Genomic DNA, 17,640 nt, shown 5'->3' with positions numbered 1-17,640 from the left:
TAAACACATTTCAAGTAAAAGTACATCTATGAACTGCACATGGTAAAACAGTATAAGAAAAAAATAAGAATTCAATAACTTGCAAGAGAACACAAAGTTAATCAGAACTTAAACGAAAATGCAGATTTTTCTCAGGGAAACACGAACACTTTGTGAGTGAACGCAAAGATTCTCAGGTGAACGCAAATGTTTTGAGAGAGCACGCAAAAGCATCGGTAATATTTTCCTCCTCCCTTCTTATTTTCCCCGCCACCGTGTCCCTTTTATGAATGAATAAACGTTACATTTATATTGCGCTTATATGACAATGCTATCAAAACGCATTTCCACAATCATGAACAGGGGACTCTCCTCAGCCACCACCAATATGCTCGGGATGTCTCAACACTGTCACAAGGGGCGGTTGAGGCTCATGTGTTAGAGTGGGTCGGCCACTAGTCGCAGTATTGGCGGTTCGATTCCCGGCCCACACGACTCCACATGCCGAAGACGCCGTGAGCAAGTGAACCCCTAGTTGCTTCCAGCATGGTAGCTCTGCCGTCATTGGTGTGTGAATGAGACGCAGCGTAAAGCACTTTAAATACCGTTAAGTTTAAAAAGGCGCTAAAAGTGCAGACCATTTACAACTCTCCCGCCACTTGACTACACCCACATACATTTTTTTTTTTACTTGTTTCATTCAAGTAAATATCTATAATTTGTAATGTGTAATATATATTGACCAAATCCATAATTTTCTTACAGTATTCATATTATGTTGTGAAACACTCTGTGACAGGGTTGTGTGTGTGACCGAGTTGTTTTCTGCTCAAAATGGCCACTGTTCCTCATGTGGTGTAGGACAGAAGACCGCATAGCATGCATGACATTTATCTTAATTTAATGAGATTGGGTTAAGTTGTTAAGCTTGAACATAGCATTTTACTATAATACACTTCCAAATATGAAAACAAATGATGACATTTCTTACCTGTTTCTGCACCACGCTGCTGAAGAAAGTGGAATGACGTCACATGTATCTAGGTACAAATTCAGTGAAGTGCCTCAGGACATTACAAAATGCTTGGTATAAGATAGTAAGGCATGATTTTATGAAAAAGATTTTAATGCATATTTTAATGCAATAATACTTTTCATTATTTATAATGGACATATCAACATCTTGCAAAAAGCTTTTAACATTTTATTTTAGTGAACCAAAACTTCTGGGGAGCTGAAATATTACGGAGTCCCAGGAATGACCCATGAAATGCATTTTGTTAAACATGAAAATAATATGCAGGCATATGCTATGTAATAATTCCAGTAAGAAGTTATCTTAATCATTTCTTTAGCAGTAAATGTATAATAGAGACATGCTAAAAAAAATTATGTTCATTACCGTGCAATGAAATCGTAACATTATAAACAACCTGAGATGATAACAGTATATATTCATGGCGAACTACCTTGTAGTAACCTATAGTGGCTTTTAAACAGGCTATCTGCTAAAAGGAAAATGGAAAATGATAACTTGTGCATCTCTGTGACTGGGTTAAAAGGAATGAGAAAACAGCGAGCATACACACTTACGGAAAACTCAGAACTAATTTAATAATATTAGTAAACATGTTACATTAACTTCACTGGAAAATGTAGATACATTGCGATCTGTAAACACATGAGTAAGGATCCATTCATTAAAACATGACGACCAATATAAGCTTCAGCAACCATACTAGAAAAAATATCTGAGCTTTATATCAAGTAAACAACTTCGCCAAACAGTTAACTGATAAACATCCATCCAGAGACCGATGTCCTGCTGCTGCTGTCGTGAAATGTGTGACTGCTCACGTGACAGGCGGACCTTCTTTCTGTGTTCCATAGCGCAGATTTAAACGGCCTTTCTTAAGTGAATGCACAGATGATTTTTGAAATTACTAGTCTCTGCAAACCTCTTGCCACACTCTGATCACTGCTGTAATGTCTTTCCAGAATGTTAGACAGAGTTTTTAGGTTTCTTGGAACATTGTAACTCTTTCCACACTGATGACATGTGAAAGGATTCTCTCCAGTGTGAGTACTTATGTGTCTATTAAGGTTCCCCTTCTCTGTGAAACTCTTCTCACACTGATCACATGCGAAAGGCTTCTAAGCAGTGTGAATTCTCATGTGGACATTAAGGCTTCCTTTTTGTGTGTAACTCTTTCCACACTGATGACACGTGAAAGGTTTCTCTCCAGTGTGAATTCTTATGTGTCTGTTAAGGTTCCCTTTCACTGTGAAACTCTTTCCACACTGAGCACATGGGAAAGGCTTTTCTCCAGTGTGAACTCTTATGTGATCCTTAAGGTGCCTTTTCTGTGTGAAACTCTTTCCGCACTGATGGCATACACAATTTCTTTCTACAGCGTGAATTCCTAAGTGTATTTTAAGGGTCCCTTTGACTGTGAAACTCTTTCCACACTGATGGCATGTGAAAGGCTTCTCTCCACTGTGAATTCTCATGTGACGATTAAGGTTTCTTTTTTGCATGAACTTTTTACCACACTGAGGGTAGGTGAAATAATTTTGGGCTCTTGTTCTTCGACTTCTTTTTGGTGAAACTTTTTTTCCAGAATGCATTTTCATATGAGTTTTTAGGTTTCTTGGAACTTTGTAACTCTTTCCACACTGATGACATGTGAAAGGCTTTTCTCCAGTGTGAGTACTTATGTGTCTATTAAGGTTTCCCTTCTCTGTGAAACTCTTCTCACACTGATCACATGCGAAAGGCTTCTCTGCAGTGTGACTTCTCATGTGGACATTAAGGCTTCCTTTTTGTGTGTAACTCTTTCCACACTGATGACACGTGAAAGGCTTCTCTCCAGTGTGAATTCTTATGTGTCTGTTAAGGTTCCCTTTCACTGTGAAACTCTTTCCACACTGAGCACATGGGAAAGGCTTTTCTCCAGTGTGAACTCTTATGTGATCCTTAAGGTGTCTTTTCTGTGTAAAACTCTTTCCACATTGACGGCATGTGAAAGGCTTCTCCCCACTGTGAATTCTCATGTGACGATTAAGGTTTCTTTTTTGCATGAACTTTTTTCCACACTGAGGGTAGGTGAAATAATTTTGGGCTCTTATTCTTCGACTTCTTTTTGGTGAAAAATTGTTTCCAGAATGTTGTTCTTCTGATTCAGGTATCTGATACTGATGTTTCTCCTCCAATTTAATCAGGTCTTGACTTTCCTCTTTCACTTTCATCAGATCTAAAATGAACATGAGTGGATGACATGAAATTGGGTTAAACTGGTAGATGACATGGGGTGACAAAGAATCCTTTAAAAAAAGAAAAAATCCAAATTGTCCATAAAATGTGTACATGCTCATTGTATGACCTCATAATTGAGACTATATGGAATATTTGGTCTTTACAGCTTCATTCTTGCACCACAGCACCATTAAATTAACTGATTTAGACAAAAAGACTAAAGTTAAAAAAATTAATTGAACTGGTTCAAGAGGTTTGAATTTAGAGGACTTAAGATACATACTGTACTTTAGGGCTGGGAATTGCCACAGACCTCCTGATTTGATAATAAAGCAATATTTACATGGGGATTTATGGAGCCAGAACGATCTCAGAAAGAATATATTTAACAAATAAAATTCATAAATGCACAGGACAGATCACATTCACAAAATCCAATTCATAAATCCATAATACAATTCATAAATACACAAATAAAAGCACAAATATTTCCCCAATTGTCCACACAAATACTTCTAACTTAAATTCAAAACGTTTTTCCAAATACGTATCTATCAGTTTCTTGAATTAATTTGCATCAAAGGAATGTTGATGCAATGTTGTTACATTTATTTATGGATTGTTAAATCTGCATTTGTAAATCGTCACATGTGTGGCTATTTTGAGACTTCCCTGCCAGGTTTCAATTCACAAATTGCATTGTTTTTTTTTTTATTTTATTTTTTTTAGGAAATCCTCTTTAGCTAATCACATTAAGTTTTTAATCCACCAATCATAACACACCTTGCTGGTGGATATCGGCAGTTTCCAAACATGTACATCACCCATGTGGAAAAACGAACTGCCCCCTTAAACTTAATAGCTGGTTGTGCCACCTTTAGCAGCAACAACGGCAAGCAAACGCTTCCGATAACTGCAGATCTTTTACAATGCTGTGGTGGAATTTTGGCCCATTATTCTTTACAGAACTGCTTTAGTTTAGCCACACCGGAGTGTTTTCGAGCATGAACTGCCCGTTTAAGGTCCTGCCACAGCATCTCAATCGGGTTCAAGTCAGAACTTTGACTAGGCCACTTTAAAACTTGAATTGTGCTTCTTTTGTTCCATTTAGAGGTGGACTTACTCCTATACTCCTATGCTTTAGATCATTGTCTTGCTGCGTAATCCAGTTGTGCTTGAGCTTCAACTCACGGACGGATGACCGGACGATCTCCTTTAGGATTTTCTGGTAGAGAGCAGAAGTCATGTTCCCATCAATTGTTGCCCTGGCCCTGAAGCAGCAAACATCCCCACACCATCACATTTGCTTGACCGTATGTATGATGTTCTTTTTGTGGAATTCTGTTTTTGATTTATGTCAGATGTAACAGGACACCTATCTTCCAAACAGTTCCACTTTCGACTCATCAGTCCACAGAACATTCTCCTAAAAGGTTTGAGGATCATCAAGGTATGTTTTGACAAATTTAGACAAGACATAATGTTCTTCTGGGTTAGCAGTGGTTTTCACCTCGCCACACAGGGATGGCATTTTTGGCCAGTGTCTTTCTGATAGTGGAGTCATGAACAGTGACTTTTATTGATGTGAGAGGCCTGCAGTTCCTTGGATGTTGTCCTTGGCTTTTTTGTGACTTCCTGGATGAGTCGTCACTGTGCTCTTGGAGGAATTTTGAAGGTCGGCCACTTCTGGGAAGGTTCACTACTGTGCCAAGTTTTCTCCATTTGGAGATTATGCTCTCACTGTGGTTCTTTGGAGTCCCAAAGCCTTTGAAATAGCTTTGTAACCCTTCACTAGACTGATGCACTTCACTCACCTTTTTTCTCATTGTTTCTGGAATTACTTTCGACCTTTACATAGCGTGCGACTGGATGAGACCTTTTAGCCAACTTCATGATGCTGAAAATTAAAAAACTTCGAACAGGAGTATCAAGTATTAAAGTAAACATTCTTACATTCTCGTGGATTACAGCTCTTCTCTGTATGATTATAATTAATTCATATTTTATTTTAAAAGCTACTAAATGTATCCAGCCATGAGCAATGAATGGTTTTCTTGTTGTTGATGTTAATATTAAATGACATAGACAGTGGCATGTCTATATTTTGTGTCCCGGTGTTTACGCTTACAGTGTTTTTATCAATACCTCACCAAGACTGGCATTTTGAAATATATTTGACCATCACCGAGTGCATATTTGCATTATCATGAGAACTCGTACAACACACACACACACACACACACAAGCACAAATAGAAGCCATCTGTCAAACAGAGCACTGGGGGCAAGTTTTCGAAACGTAGGGTGACAGAGAAAGAGTAATTTATATTCACAAGGAAAGTGATACCTGATTGGACGATTCAGTAATATTTATCAGGATAGCTACCTGATTGTTCAGAGAAAATATAGCCCTACCCCAATCATAACCTGAACCAATCAGGTAGAGTTTTCCATATGAATATGAATGAGTCTTCTCCTGCTATCCTTCATTTTGGAAATCCACCCACGTGGGAGCCGAAATGAGGAAATAAAATTGATCTTTAAGAATTTTGTCATAGAATAGTTTCTCTCTCTACTCTCTTTGCTGTTTGACCTGTTAATGAGATTGACCAGTGGTTGTCTTGCGATCAACGTAATGAGCACCCCTGTACTAAACCATGTATCCAACAAATTTCCTCCTCTGGAGGTCGCATTTGTCGGCCGCATACATCATCGAGGCTGTAACTTTAGTTTTTTAAAAAGTTTTATTGGGAATGCAAAAAAGGTTAACAATTGTACAAATGTAAGTGCATATACATAAATGGCATTGACAATAGATAAAAAAGCCCTCCTAAAAAGGATCTTGTAACGCCGTTGGTTAACACTCACGAGTCAAATGATTTAAAGCATTCAATATTTCAGTTAGAGTCCAACACTGACTGAGTATAAAGGTTAGTTCACCCAAAAATGAAAATGATCTCATGATTTACTCACTCTCATGCCATCCCAGATGTGTTTGAGTTTCTTTCTTCTGCAGAACACAAATGAAGATTTTTGGAAGAATATCTCAGCTGTGTAGGTCCATTAAATGCAAGTGAATGGGAGGCAAAATGTTGAAGCCCCAAAATTCACATAAAGGCAACATAAAAGTACTCCAGATGACTCTGGTGTTTAGATCCATATCTCCAGAAGTGATATGATAGGTGTTGGTGAGAAACAGATCAATATTTAAGTAATTTTTCCTTCACTTTCTCCTTCTTCGGTTTTTGAAGATTCACATTATTTGTGCATATCACCCCCTACTGGGCAGGGAGGAGAATTATTGATAAAACAAATGACTTAAATATTGATGTTTCTCAACCACACCTATCAAATCATGTCTGAAGATATGGATTAAACCACTGGAGTAATATGGATTACATTTATGATGGCTTTGTGTGCTTTATGAAGCATCAAAATATTTGACAAATCTTATCACTCGAGTTTTCTCATTGAATTTACACGCCTGTGACCAGCAGATGTCCTCAGAGTGCAGCGTTCCAAAACAGTGAACCATTTTACGAAGCAACAGGTTCAATTGGATTGAAGTACGGAAAGCTTCGTTTCTGCCATCACTAGACACAACCAATTCAAGTCTTGGCGCACACTACTAACGAGTTGGACCATGTGTGTTATCTTAGGAAAATAATAATAAAAACGTTTGCCGTTGTACAGGACCACATCATTCACAAGCAACAGCTAACCGTCCTCTCACGAAATAACTGCATTCTCTAGTTAAGTGTGAAATATTTGGCAAAACAAAATTATCTATTTTGCAGTCTTTAGAGATGATTTTGATGTAACTAGTTGTGTGATTTATTTCATGAGTTTCTGCACCCCCAAACCCGATAAACTAACGTTGTGTTTATACAAGTGACGTAAATGAATAATCAAGAATCGACACCAACCTCTTTGTTCGTCACTTTTTATTCTGCATGGTTGTGTAATATTGATGTCTTCACTCTCCTCTTTAATAAACTCCATCTTTACAGCAGTTTCTCACAGATCTCAGTCGTTCCACCTGGAGATTATTCCTCCTCATCTAGACATCTTTATCATGTTTTTGATGTTATGAATAATCAAAAGAATGAAAGACAAAGTAAAAAAAACAAAAAATTAAAGTAAATAATTGTGTTCTCTTGTGTGGACGAGAGACTATAAGTACTTCACATGAAGCTTTACAATATTACTTTAAGTACAAATCAACATTAATTCAGATTATTAAATCAAAGTAATCTGTCATATAGAGCACATAGAAACATGTATGTTACTTTTAATATAGTTTTATACTCTTCATACGCTCAAAAACACAAACCTTTTTTGAGCTGTAAGATACGCGGCGCAGCTCGTATGACGTCACAACAACACAGCGGTTCATAGAAGCAAAATAAAGGTCCCGTTAAACACGCTGCGTAATATCACAAAATACGTAGAAAATAAATGAATAAATAGATACTGAAATAAGGGAACCAAATGCAGAAATTCAGATGCATTTTTACATTTTGTCTGTTTATGACATATAAGTTCCACTTGTTTTTAACATTAGCACACACACACCCCTTAGCCAAATAAATTTAAACTACATTTAATCGCAGAAAACATTCCTTGTCTTAGGTCAGTTAGGATCACTATTTTAAGAATGTGAAATGTCAGAATAATAGTAGAGAGAATTATTTATTTCAGCTTTTATTTCTTTCATCACATTCCCAGTGGATTAGAAGTTTTCATACACTTTGTTAGTATTTGGTAGGAATGCCTTTAAATTGTTTTAACTTGGGTCAAACGTTTTGGGTAGCCTTTCATAAGCTAATCACAATAAGTTGTTGGAATTTTGACCTATTCCTCCAGAGAGAACTGGTCAGGTTTGTAGGCATACAAAATTGGCTTACCTAGCCTGTAATAGTCATTTTCTAGAGTACTTAAAGAGGGTACTAGGGTCCTTTCCCATCTGCTCAGCAGGAAAATAACTTGCACGATGCGGTGTCACATCTAATTTGCACTGTGGGTTCGGTGTGTGGGTCCGGCAATGCATCTAACTCGTGCCAGACCCTCCCCACTCCGTTTCTGGACCTACAAGGGGATGGTAGTGGTTAGAGACTGGTTTCCGTAGGAGAGGCGTGTTCAGTCAAAGGCCACAGTGATGAGGATCCATTAACTTAAGGTGCACTGCCAAATGGGGAATAGTTCTGTTGTCTGTCCTGCCCACTCCCGTCAGAAGCCTAGGAAGGGAAGCTGATCCAAGTAATGGGGCGTCAGTGACATCAGGGGAGGAGGTCGTTCAGTCACATTCAAATCCCCTCCCTCGCTGGTCATCCCGGTTGCATCTCCCATTACTCCTCTCCTTCGCTTGGATCCAGAGCCGGACATGCCTACACCGCAGCCACTCCAATGGAACTGCTTAACCTTCTCTAGTCTCCGCTTCATATGGTCGGAGTGGGCGTGTTAAAGATATTTCTCCAGGCCAGCTCTCCCTCTCGCTTGCCCCAGGGCAGGGACAGAGAAACATGAGTTAAAGATGAAAGCTTCAACCAACAGCAAGGCAAATGGCACAATTACCCTTTAGGCAGTTGGGAGACCATCACCGTGAATTCTCCGTTCCCTTCTCTTTCTGTAGAATGGCATGCGAGAGGGCTCGTGACATTCCTGTTGTTTCCCAACTGCGCCATCTCCCCCGACACTCTTCACCACTATGGGGGGGGTAAGCAAGAGACAGACACAGTGGGTGTGGCTCCAGTCCTCGATGAAGCATTTACTGTAAATAACAATAAACAGAAAAGAAGGAATAAAATGTCCATATGGAAAAGTGTTGAAAATAAGTGTCCTCGCGGTGAATAGGGCTATGTGCAGGAAGGGTAAGGTCTAAGTTATAGTGGGCCAGGTCCAGCAGTACGCACTCCCCTAACGGGTCCGAGGTGTGAGGGTATTTGACTTCACTTGAGCAGTGTGGCTTCCCTGGGCCTTGGCGGTTGAGGGGAATTGCGACCCAGCTTCCTGGCCCATCAGCCACGACTGATGCTCCAATCCCCCAGGTTTGCATCTAATTCACGCTGAGGATCCGGGCTGTGGGTCCGGTGATGCATCTAATTTGTGCCAGACCCTCCCCGCTAAGTTCCTGAACATATAAAGATGCCAGTGGGTAGAGACCAGTTTCCCTATGAGAGGCGTACATCAGGTGTACCCCATTACGTGCTGTCAAACGGGAATAGTCACCGTGCCCCTCCTCTCTCCAACCCACTCCCGCTAGGAGCCTAGGTGGCTGATCTAAGGGGCGAGGCATCGCTGACATCAGGGGAGAAGGTTGTTCTGTCACAAGAGACAAACCAAGGAGGATGAATGAAAATGTTGTTACATTTTACTTGTGATAAACTCTATTTAAACAACACTCTTACATGGAGAAATAGACTAGTAGGCCACCTATACAAATGTTTTCTCTCCAATAAACACCCATTATAAGGAAAGTTTGCTTAAATAATAAGACAGTGGCCCTGATCAAATGTATTTTTTAGTCTTGTTTTTGCACATGAAAAACAGAAAAGCTTTAAAAAGAAATGGCTGTACGCACTTCATTATTTAGGAAAGAAAATGCTAAACAAGAAATTGTCTTTCTACTTTTTAAATTATTGTCGTTCCTTTGTCAAAATTATTTTGGTTCTGCATTGTTTTAATACATTAGGTCACGTAAAGCATTTTTCATGTTCTAGGTGTTTTAGAATGTCTCGTTTCTCAATTCAATTATTTGGCTGGAAGTTAGCAACCCATGCACAATGTATATTTAACAGCAAATTTGACGTCCTTCCTTCAATTATGCATTTTGTCACGTATACATGGACAGACAGATGAAGACTTCAACTAGACTCCACAAAAAGCTGTTGTAGCTTGGTTACAACTGCGCATGTAAATGTACTGAGTGGTTTCAAAACGTTTTTAACAACTATGTATGCTAATAAGGCTGCCAGCTGTCTCAACTGTCTCGTCTTAGACAGGACAGCCCATATTTTAGCTTAAAATGAATGCATAGGGATTCCCATTGTCCCGTATTTAAGTGTCACTAGATGTGATCAGGACTTATCCATGCGATTATCTAACCAGCCAATCGTGTGACAGCAGTGCATAAAATCATGCAGATACAGGTCAGGAGCTTTAGTTAATGTTCAAATCAACCATCAGAATGGTGAAAAATATGATCTCAGTGATTTGGACTGTGGGATGATTGTTAGTGCCAGAAGAGCTTGTTTTTTTATATTTCTGTAACTGCTGATGTTCTGGGATTTTCACACACAACAGTCTCAAGAATATACTCAGAATGGTGCCAAAAACAAAAAACATCCAGTGAGCGACAGTTCTGTGGACAGAAATGTCTTGTTGATGAGAGAGGTAAATAGAGAATGATGAGAGAGTTAAATAGAGAATGATGAGAGAGTTAAATAGAGAATGATGAGAGAGGTAAATAGAGAATGGTCAGACTGGTTTGAACTGACAAAGTCTATGATAACTCGGATAACCACTCTGTACAATTGTAGTGAGAGGTATAACATCTCTGAATGCTATTCTGAGATGCGGGTTGGCGCAATTTCCAGAAACAATTAAGAGACTACTGCAAAATTATCAGTTTCTCTGGATTTAGGTATGGTTTGAGTAAAATGAAATGTTTTGTTTTGTTCTATAATGTACTGAAAAAAATTCTCCCACATTCCAAATAAAAATAGTAATTTAGAGCATTTTTTTGGCAGAAAATGACAACTGGTCAAAATAACAAAAAAGATGCTGTGTTTTCATATTCATTTTTAGACAACACAATATTAATGTTTTAACTTGAGAAGAGTTCAGAAATCAATATTTGGTGGAATAACACTGATTTTCAATCACAGCTTTAATGTGTCTTGGCATAATCGCTAACAGTCTTTCACATTGCTGTTGGGCAACTTTATGCCACTCCTGGCACTCATTGGTTTGATGGCTTATGGCCATCCATTTTCCTCTTTATCACATTCCAGAGGTTTTCAGGTCTGGAGATTGGGCTAGCCATAACAGGGTCGTGATCTGGTGGTCCTCTATCTACACCTTGATTGACCTGGCTGTGTGACATGGAGCATTATCCTGCTAGAAAAAACAATCCTCAGAGTTGGGAAACATTGTCAGAGCAGAAGAAAGCAAGTTTTATACCAGGATAACCTTGTACATGGCTTGAGTCATGTGTCCTTCACAAAGACGAATCTGCCCGATTCCAGCCTTACTGAAGCACCCCCAGATCATCACAATCCTCCACCATATTCCACAGTGGGTGCGAGACACTGTGGCTTGAAGGCCATGACCAGGTGGAGGATCGGTGATGACTGAATTGAAAATCAGGGTTATTTCACCAAATATTGATTTCTGAACACTTTAGCCAAGTTAAAACATTAGTATTGTGTTGTTTAAAAATGAGCTTGTCTTCTTTGCATTATTCGAGGTCTGTAAACACTGCAGCTTATTTCTTTTTTTCACCAGTTGTCATTTTCTACAAATAAATACTCTAATTGACAATATTTTTATTTGGAATTTGGGAGAAACGTTTTCAGTACTTTAATTTGACTCAAACACATACCTAAATCTATAGAAACTGATAATTTTGCAGTGGTCTCTTAATTTTTTCCAGAGCTGTATATAAGTACAGTACACACACATGAAATAATAATACAAAAATGAATGACATGACCCTTAAAGTAATCTTAACCATAATCTAGCGACTAAATGGTCTTTCTCCACAGTAAATGCACAGATAATTTTTTTTAAATTGCTTGTCTCCAAAACTCTTGCCACATTCAAAACACAGATACAAGTATCTTTCCATTATTAATTTTCACATGAACTATAAAGTCTTTTCAAACAGTGTAACTCCTCCTACTCTGTAGACATGTGAAAAGCTTTACACAGTGTGAGTTCCTATGTGATTCTGAAGGTGTCCTTTTTGACTGAAACTCTTTCCACACTGATGACATGTGAAAGGCTTTTCTCCAGTGTGACTTCTTATGTGAATTTTAAGGTGTCCTTTTTGACTGAAACACTTTCCACACTGAGGACATGTGAAAGGCTTCTCTCCCGAGTGATTTTTTATGTGTTTATTAAGGTTCCCTTTCTCTGTGAAACTCTTTCCACACTGATGACATGTGAAAGGCTTCTCTCCTGAGTGATTTTTTATGTGAACATAAAGGCCTGCTTTATGAGTGAAACTCATTCCACACCGATTGAATGTGAAAGGCTTCTTTCCACTGTGAACTGTCATGTGACGATTAAGGTTTACTTTGTGTTTGTAACTCTTTCCACACTGATGACATGTGAAAGGCCTCTCTCCTGTGTGAATTCTTCTGTGACTCTTAAGGTTTCCCTTTTCTGTAAAACTCCTTCCACACTGATGGCATGCGAAAGGCTTTTCTCCAGTGTGAATTCTAATGTGATTCTTAAGTTTTTTTTTATGCACAAAACTCTTTCCACACTGAGGGCAGGTGAAAGGAGTTTTGGTTCTTGTTGAATGAGTTCTTTTTAGAGAGAAAGTCTTTCCAGATTGTGAGCAATTAAAATGTTGCTCTTCTGATTTGAAATGATCAGTTTCTTGATACTGATGTTCCTCTTGAACTTCATTCAGTTCTTGACCTTCCTCTTTCAGCTCCATCAGATCTAAAATGAACATGGATAGTTGACATTAAATTTCAAGCAGGTTTAGTGGTGTTGCACTGTGTGACTTAATAAATCAAAACCTTTTTTGAATAAAAAAAGATTTCAAATTATTTACTAAAAAAATATACATACACTTTGTGGTCTCATAATTGAGACTAAATGAAATATTTGTGCACCAAAGGGCCATATAACTGTACTGGTTTAGCACTATGCAAGTCTGGACTCAAGAACTGTAACTTCCGATGCTCAAGTCAACAGCTTGACATACATATGATCAAAGCTTTTGATTGGCTCATGGACAAAGGCAAACATGCCCCTCTGGCCATCATAGTGTGCAGATCTCCCTTGATTGACAATGAGGATGACGGGCTGGCCCCACACATAGCAAATAAGAACGATTAAATGGCTTTAATGACAAAGAAACTTATAATTAAAGAATTTATCAAAATAATATCTACTGTTGTCTTGTATAATGAACACAAAACAAGTTTAAGATGCGGAAGTTATATTATTTCTTAAAATAAATGTATGATTATACCACGCATTATGCACAACAGCGCCACATCTGGCTTCTTGAGGCAGCAAATATATCATGTTTAAAGGGATAGTTCACCTAAAAATGAAAATTCTCTCATCATTTACTGACCCTCATACCATCCCAGGTGTATGTATTTCTTCAGCAGAACAGATTTAAAGAGAAATTGAAAAATATCTCAGCTCTGTAGGTCCTTAAAATTTACGTGGATGGTGATCTGACTTTTGAAGTTCCAAAAATCACAGACAGTCAGCAAAAACATCGTCTATACAATTCCAGCTGTTAAATGAATGTCTTACAGGAAGGAATACAATCGCTTTTGTTGTGGAAAAATATTAATATTTAAGTAGTTCTTAACTATAAACCATTGCATCTGGTATACGCAGTATACGTATTCACAAGAGTGCCAAATTTACGTTCTCGTGACAAATTCGCATTGGTATGTTCCAGATGTAATTTGGGGTGACTCTGGAGGGTGAGTTGTTGGCAATTCTAAGCATTCACAAATGTAAACTTTCAGACAGGCTGTAAATCAGGTGAATATACCGGTTTGTTTTTAAAAATGTGTAAGAATTATGCATGAATATTATGTTGCCCATTTTCTAGAGTCATTACGGTAGTAATTCTGGCAACATTCTCACCACAGGTGAATGTGGCCCAAATCACTCACATGTGACATCTGTTAATTGGATGACCATGTGAACAGCCACAAGAATCTGACATTTTCAAATCATTAATGCATTCAGTTCCTTTTTAAGAAAAGGAGTCACATGACACTATGCGAGTGGAGGCTGCCTAATGCCAAGCTCCGCTTCACTTTGCTACAATTATCCTTTTAATCAATATTACTTGACAATACAAGATATTGTGAACATTTATGCAGCACTAATGGAAATACGTTGGGCGACCACATATGTGGAGGCGATCACAAGAATAGACAAGGTTGAAAAGAAAATCAAGTTTCTGTAAGTGGCAGAGAAAGAGCTACAGACTAACCCACCAGCCACCAAAACTGATTTGGATCAGGTGTGGGAAAACTTAGAGGCATCTAAAAGCCATCTAAAAGAGGCATTCAAAATTAGAATGGAAGCAGATGCAGTAATGCTTGTTTTGATGGAATCCCAGGGGGAAAGGAAGGTCAAGATATGGTCAAGTTCTTGGATGGGCTCTTTACGAATTTGTTCGACACAGCGGGTTGTCATCTGGAAATAGAGTACGTGCACAGAGCTCTCGGTCAGCTTCACGAAGCAGGTGACAGGCCCCGATGCATTCAGGCAAGATTCTTGCCGTTGTCAGACAGAGACTTTCTTTTACATGTGGCAAGGAATAAAGGCAAGTTCTTTCTTTCTTTTAAAGTGGAACTTTTTGTAGTTTCCCCCCTCATTTTGTATTTAATTATGAGGTTGAAATACTTCATTTTGGTGACTTTTTTGTAAGTAATTTGTGCTGGATCAGCTTGTCTGCTAACGTGCACGCTTTTTGATGCACTGAAAATATTTATGACCATGTTGTCAAATTGCTTATCAAGTATAACAACTGTACCCTGTTAGGCAGTCTTTTAAGTAATCTATTTTAGAGGATAGAAGGATTTACTACGTAATCCCTAAAATTCTTAAAAAAAAAAAAAAAAATACTACAGCCTTTAAAATGAGAAAATATAATTTTTGTGATTTTTTTTTTTTTTTTTTCCTTCTATAAAATAATTGATTACTGTATTTATATAATTGATGATACTGTAATAATCTATCCTGTAATAAATCCATACATCCTCTGGGAAGTTACTACAACCTTTACAATGAGAAAACATCATTTTGGTGAATGAGTGAATTTAGTGAAACTGTAATTATTTAATTGATCATACTGTAATAATCTCACCTGTAGTATGTCTGTCTGTCCTCTGGGAAGTTATAAGAACATTCTGAATGTGAAAATGTATTTTACAGATTTTTTTTTTATTTTTCATGTATAACTTGCACGTGTATTGAATGAATAAGTGGACATCTCCTATGTTTTGGCGTAGTGAATGGAATTTTCAGACGGTCCCTTACATCTACAAAACCGAATGTCCAAAGAATGTCGAACGTCAAACTAACTTTACCGCGTTCAAAGATTGTGCTATGGGTGTATAACGTCAGTTGCTGCGCATGGCACCCCTGTAAAGGATTATATTAATGAGAAGAAGAAAAAACGGGCTTAAATTCTGGATCTTTGGCAGTGGGGGATGTCGTTCGAACTAACTTTTTCCCAAGGCCTGTGTAATTTTTACTGATTTCATGATTTTCTGTCCTCTAACACTAGATGAACAGATGGCATGAAATTGTTTTACCTAAGTGACGTTAATAAATAATCAAGAATGGACACCCACCTCTTAGTCCGTCAGTATCTTCACTTTTTATTGTGCATGGTTGAGTAATACTGATGTCTTCAATCTCTTCTTTAATAAACTCCATCTTTACAGCAGTTTGTCTCACAGATCTCAGTCGTTTCACCTGGAGATTTTCCTCCTCATCTGGAAATCATTATCACGTTTATGATGTTGAAAATAATCAACAGAATGAAAAAGAAAAACAATGTTAGACCCTGTTTCTCATGTGAGGACGAGTGACCAACTATCACCAAAAGACGTACTGCAATATTTAATTGAGTAAAAACTTTATTGATTTAAGATTACTAAATAAAAGTTATGTCCGTCATTTTGACATTTTAAGTTTTATATCGTTTCATATTCATGATGCACTCAAAGAACGCTTTCCAAAACAAGAGAAGGGACGCGGCGCAACTCTTATGACGTCACAACAAAACAGCGGTTCAGATAAGCAAAATAAAAGTCCCATTAAAAACGCTCGCTGTGTCTGAAACTGCCCCCTACCCACTATATAGTGCACTATTTCGGGTGTCCGCCATTTTGTAGGAGTGTCTGAATTCTGAGTCATTACTTGATTAAAGTAACATATCACATAAAGAGGCAAAACATACAGATACATTTAAAATGTACTCTTTACTTATATTTATACAGCATTTTTTATACAGCATATTTACTAAATAATTCACTTGGGTGTTATTATTTGAATCATATGAAATTATAATTCTGTGTATGATTTAAATATTGGTTATAACATGAATGTTATGATAATTTGGCCATGAAACGCTACCCAGCTTGTATTGAAGTTTAAATATACTAAAGTATAATAAATAAATACAATAACGTAGATTTGATAAAACATGCTTACTCTTTATATTAACATATAGGCTGAATATAGGTGAATGAGTGAATGATTTCGGACACAGCGGGTTTGTAATATCACACAATATATATATATAAGAGACCAGTCAGATTTTATATATATATATGTATATATATATATATATATATATATATACATACATACATATCAGTCAAAAGTTTTCAAACACACTCATGCGGCTGTGGCTCACTTGAGTGTCCTTGGGCAAGACACTGCACCCCAAGTATCTCCCAATGGCAGGCTAGTGCCTTGCATGGCAGCTCTGCCGTCATTGGTGTTGAAAAAGGTTGAAAAAGCACTATATAATTGCAATAAACACAATAAGACACTGTATGTGTGTGTGTATGTGAATGTGTGTGTGTGTATATATATATATATATATAGTAAGTAAAGTTTATTTATAAAGCGCATTTCACAGATAAAATCACAAAGTGCTGTACAGGAGGATAAGTAAAAACAAACAGTATAAAATGTATATACATATGTAAGATTAAAGTGACACTGGTAAAAACCCATCAACCAAAAGCCTTATTAAATAAACATGTTTTCAGCACCTTTTTAAAAGAGGCAACAGTGTCTGCCAGACGCATGGACAGGGGCAGGGCGTTCCACAGTCTGGGAGCTACAGACTGAAATGACATGTCCCCTCGGGTCTTATAACGAGTCTTAGGGACTGCAAGCAAGTTCTGGCCAGAGGACGGGAGAGTGCGGTCAGAGGAATACAACTTCAAAAGGTCCAGGATGTAATGTGGGGCCTGACCATTTAAGGCTCTGAAAGTCAGCACTAAAATCTTAAAATCAATCCTGAATTTTACAGGGAGCCAATGTAGATCCATTAAGACTGGTGTTATGTGAGACCTTCGAGGGGCACCTGTTAAAAGTCTAGCAGCAGAATTTTGAACAATTTGCAATTTGTTCAAAGCAGACTTATTCAGACAGATAAAAACAGAGTTG

The 17,640-nt window shown here is 37.9% G+C and overlaps 1 protein-coding gene across 2 annotated transcripts; it reads right to left on the bottom strand.

Annotated features, from left to right (window-relative positions):
• Window positions 1-1,050: 1,050 nt before the first annotated feature.
• LOC127644813 (gastrula zinc finger protein XlCGF8.2DB-like) lies at window positions 1,051-16,221 on the bottom strand. Of its 2 annotated transcripts, XM_052128203.1 has the most exons (4): window positions 15,807-16,221; window positions 7,568-9,555; window positions 7,161-7,302; window positions 1,051-3,233 (listed from the first exon to the last, which is right to left on the bottom strand). In XM_052128203.1, exons 3-4 carry the CDS (start codon window positions 7,234-7,236, stop codon window positions 2,134-2,136), a joined length of 1,176 nt encoding a protein of 391 aa, XP_051984163.1. In that variant the 5' UTR covers window positions 7,237-7,302; window positions 7,568-9,555; window positions 15,807-16,221; the 3' UTR covers window positions 1,051-2,133. The 2 variants fall into 2 exon arrangements, with proteins under 2 accessions (XP_051984163.1, XP_051984165.1); XM_052128205.1 differs by lacking the exon at window positions 15,807-16,221 and having other exon boundaries at window positions 7,568-12,156.
• Window positions 16,222-17,640: the final 1,419 nt, after the last annotated feature.

Source organism: Xyrauchen texanus, chromosome 6 (genome assembly GCF_025860055.1).
Source record: "Xyrauchen texanus isolate HMW12.3.18 chromosome 6, RBS_HiC_50CHRs, whole genome shotgun sequence".
Lineage (NCBI taxonomy): Eukaryota > Metazoa > Chordata > Actinopteri > Cypriniformes > Catostomidae > Xyrauchen > Xyrauchen texanus.
This window is presented reverse-complemented; position numbering and strand designations above follow the sequence as displayed.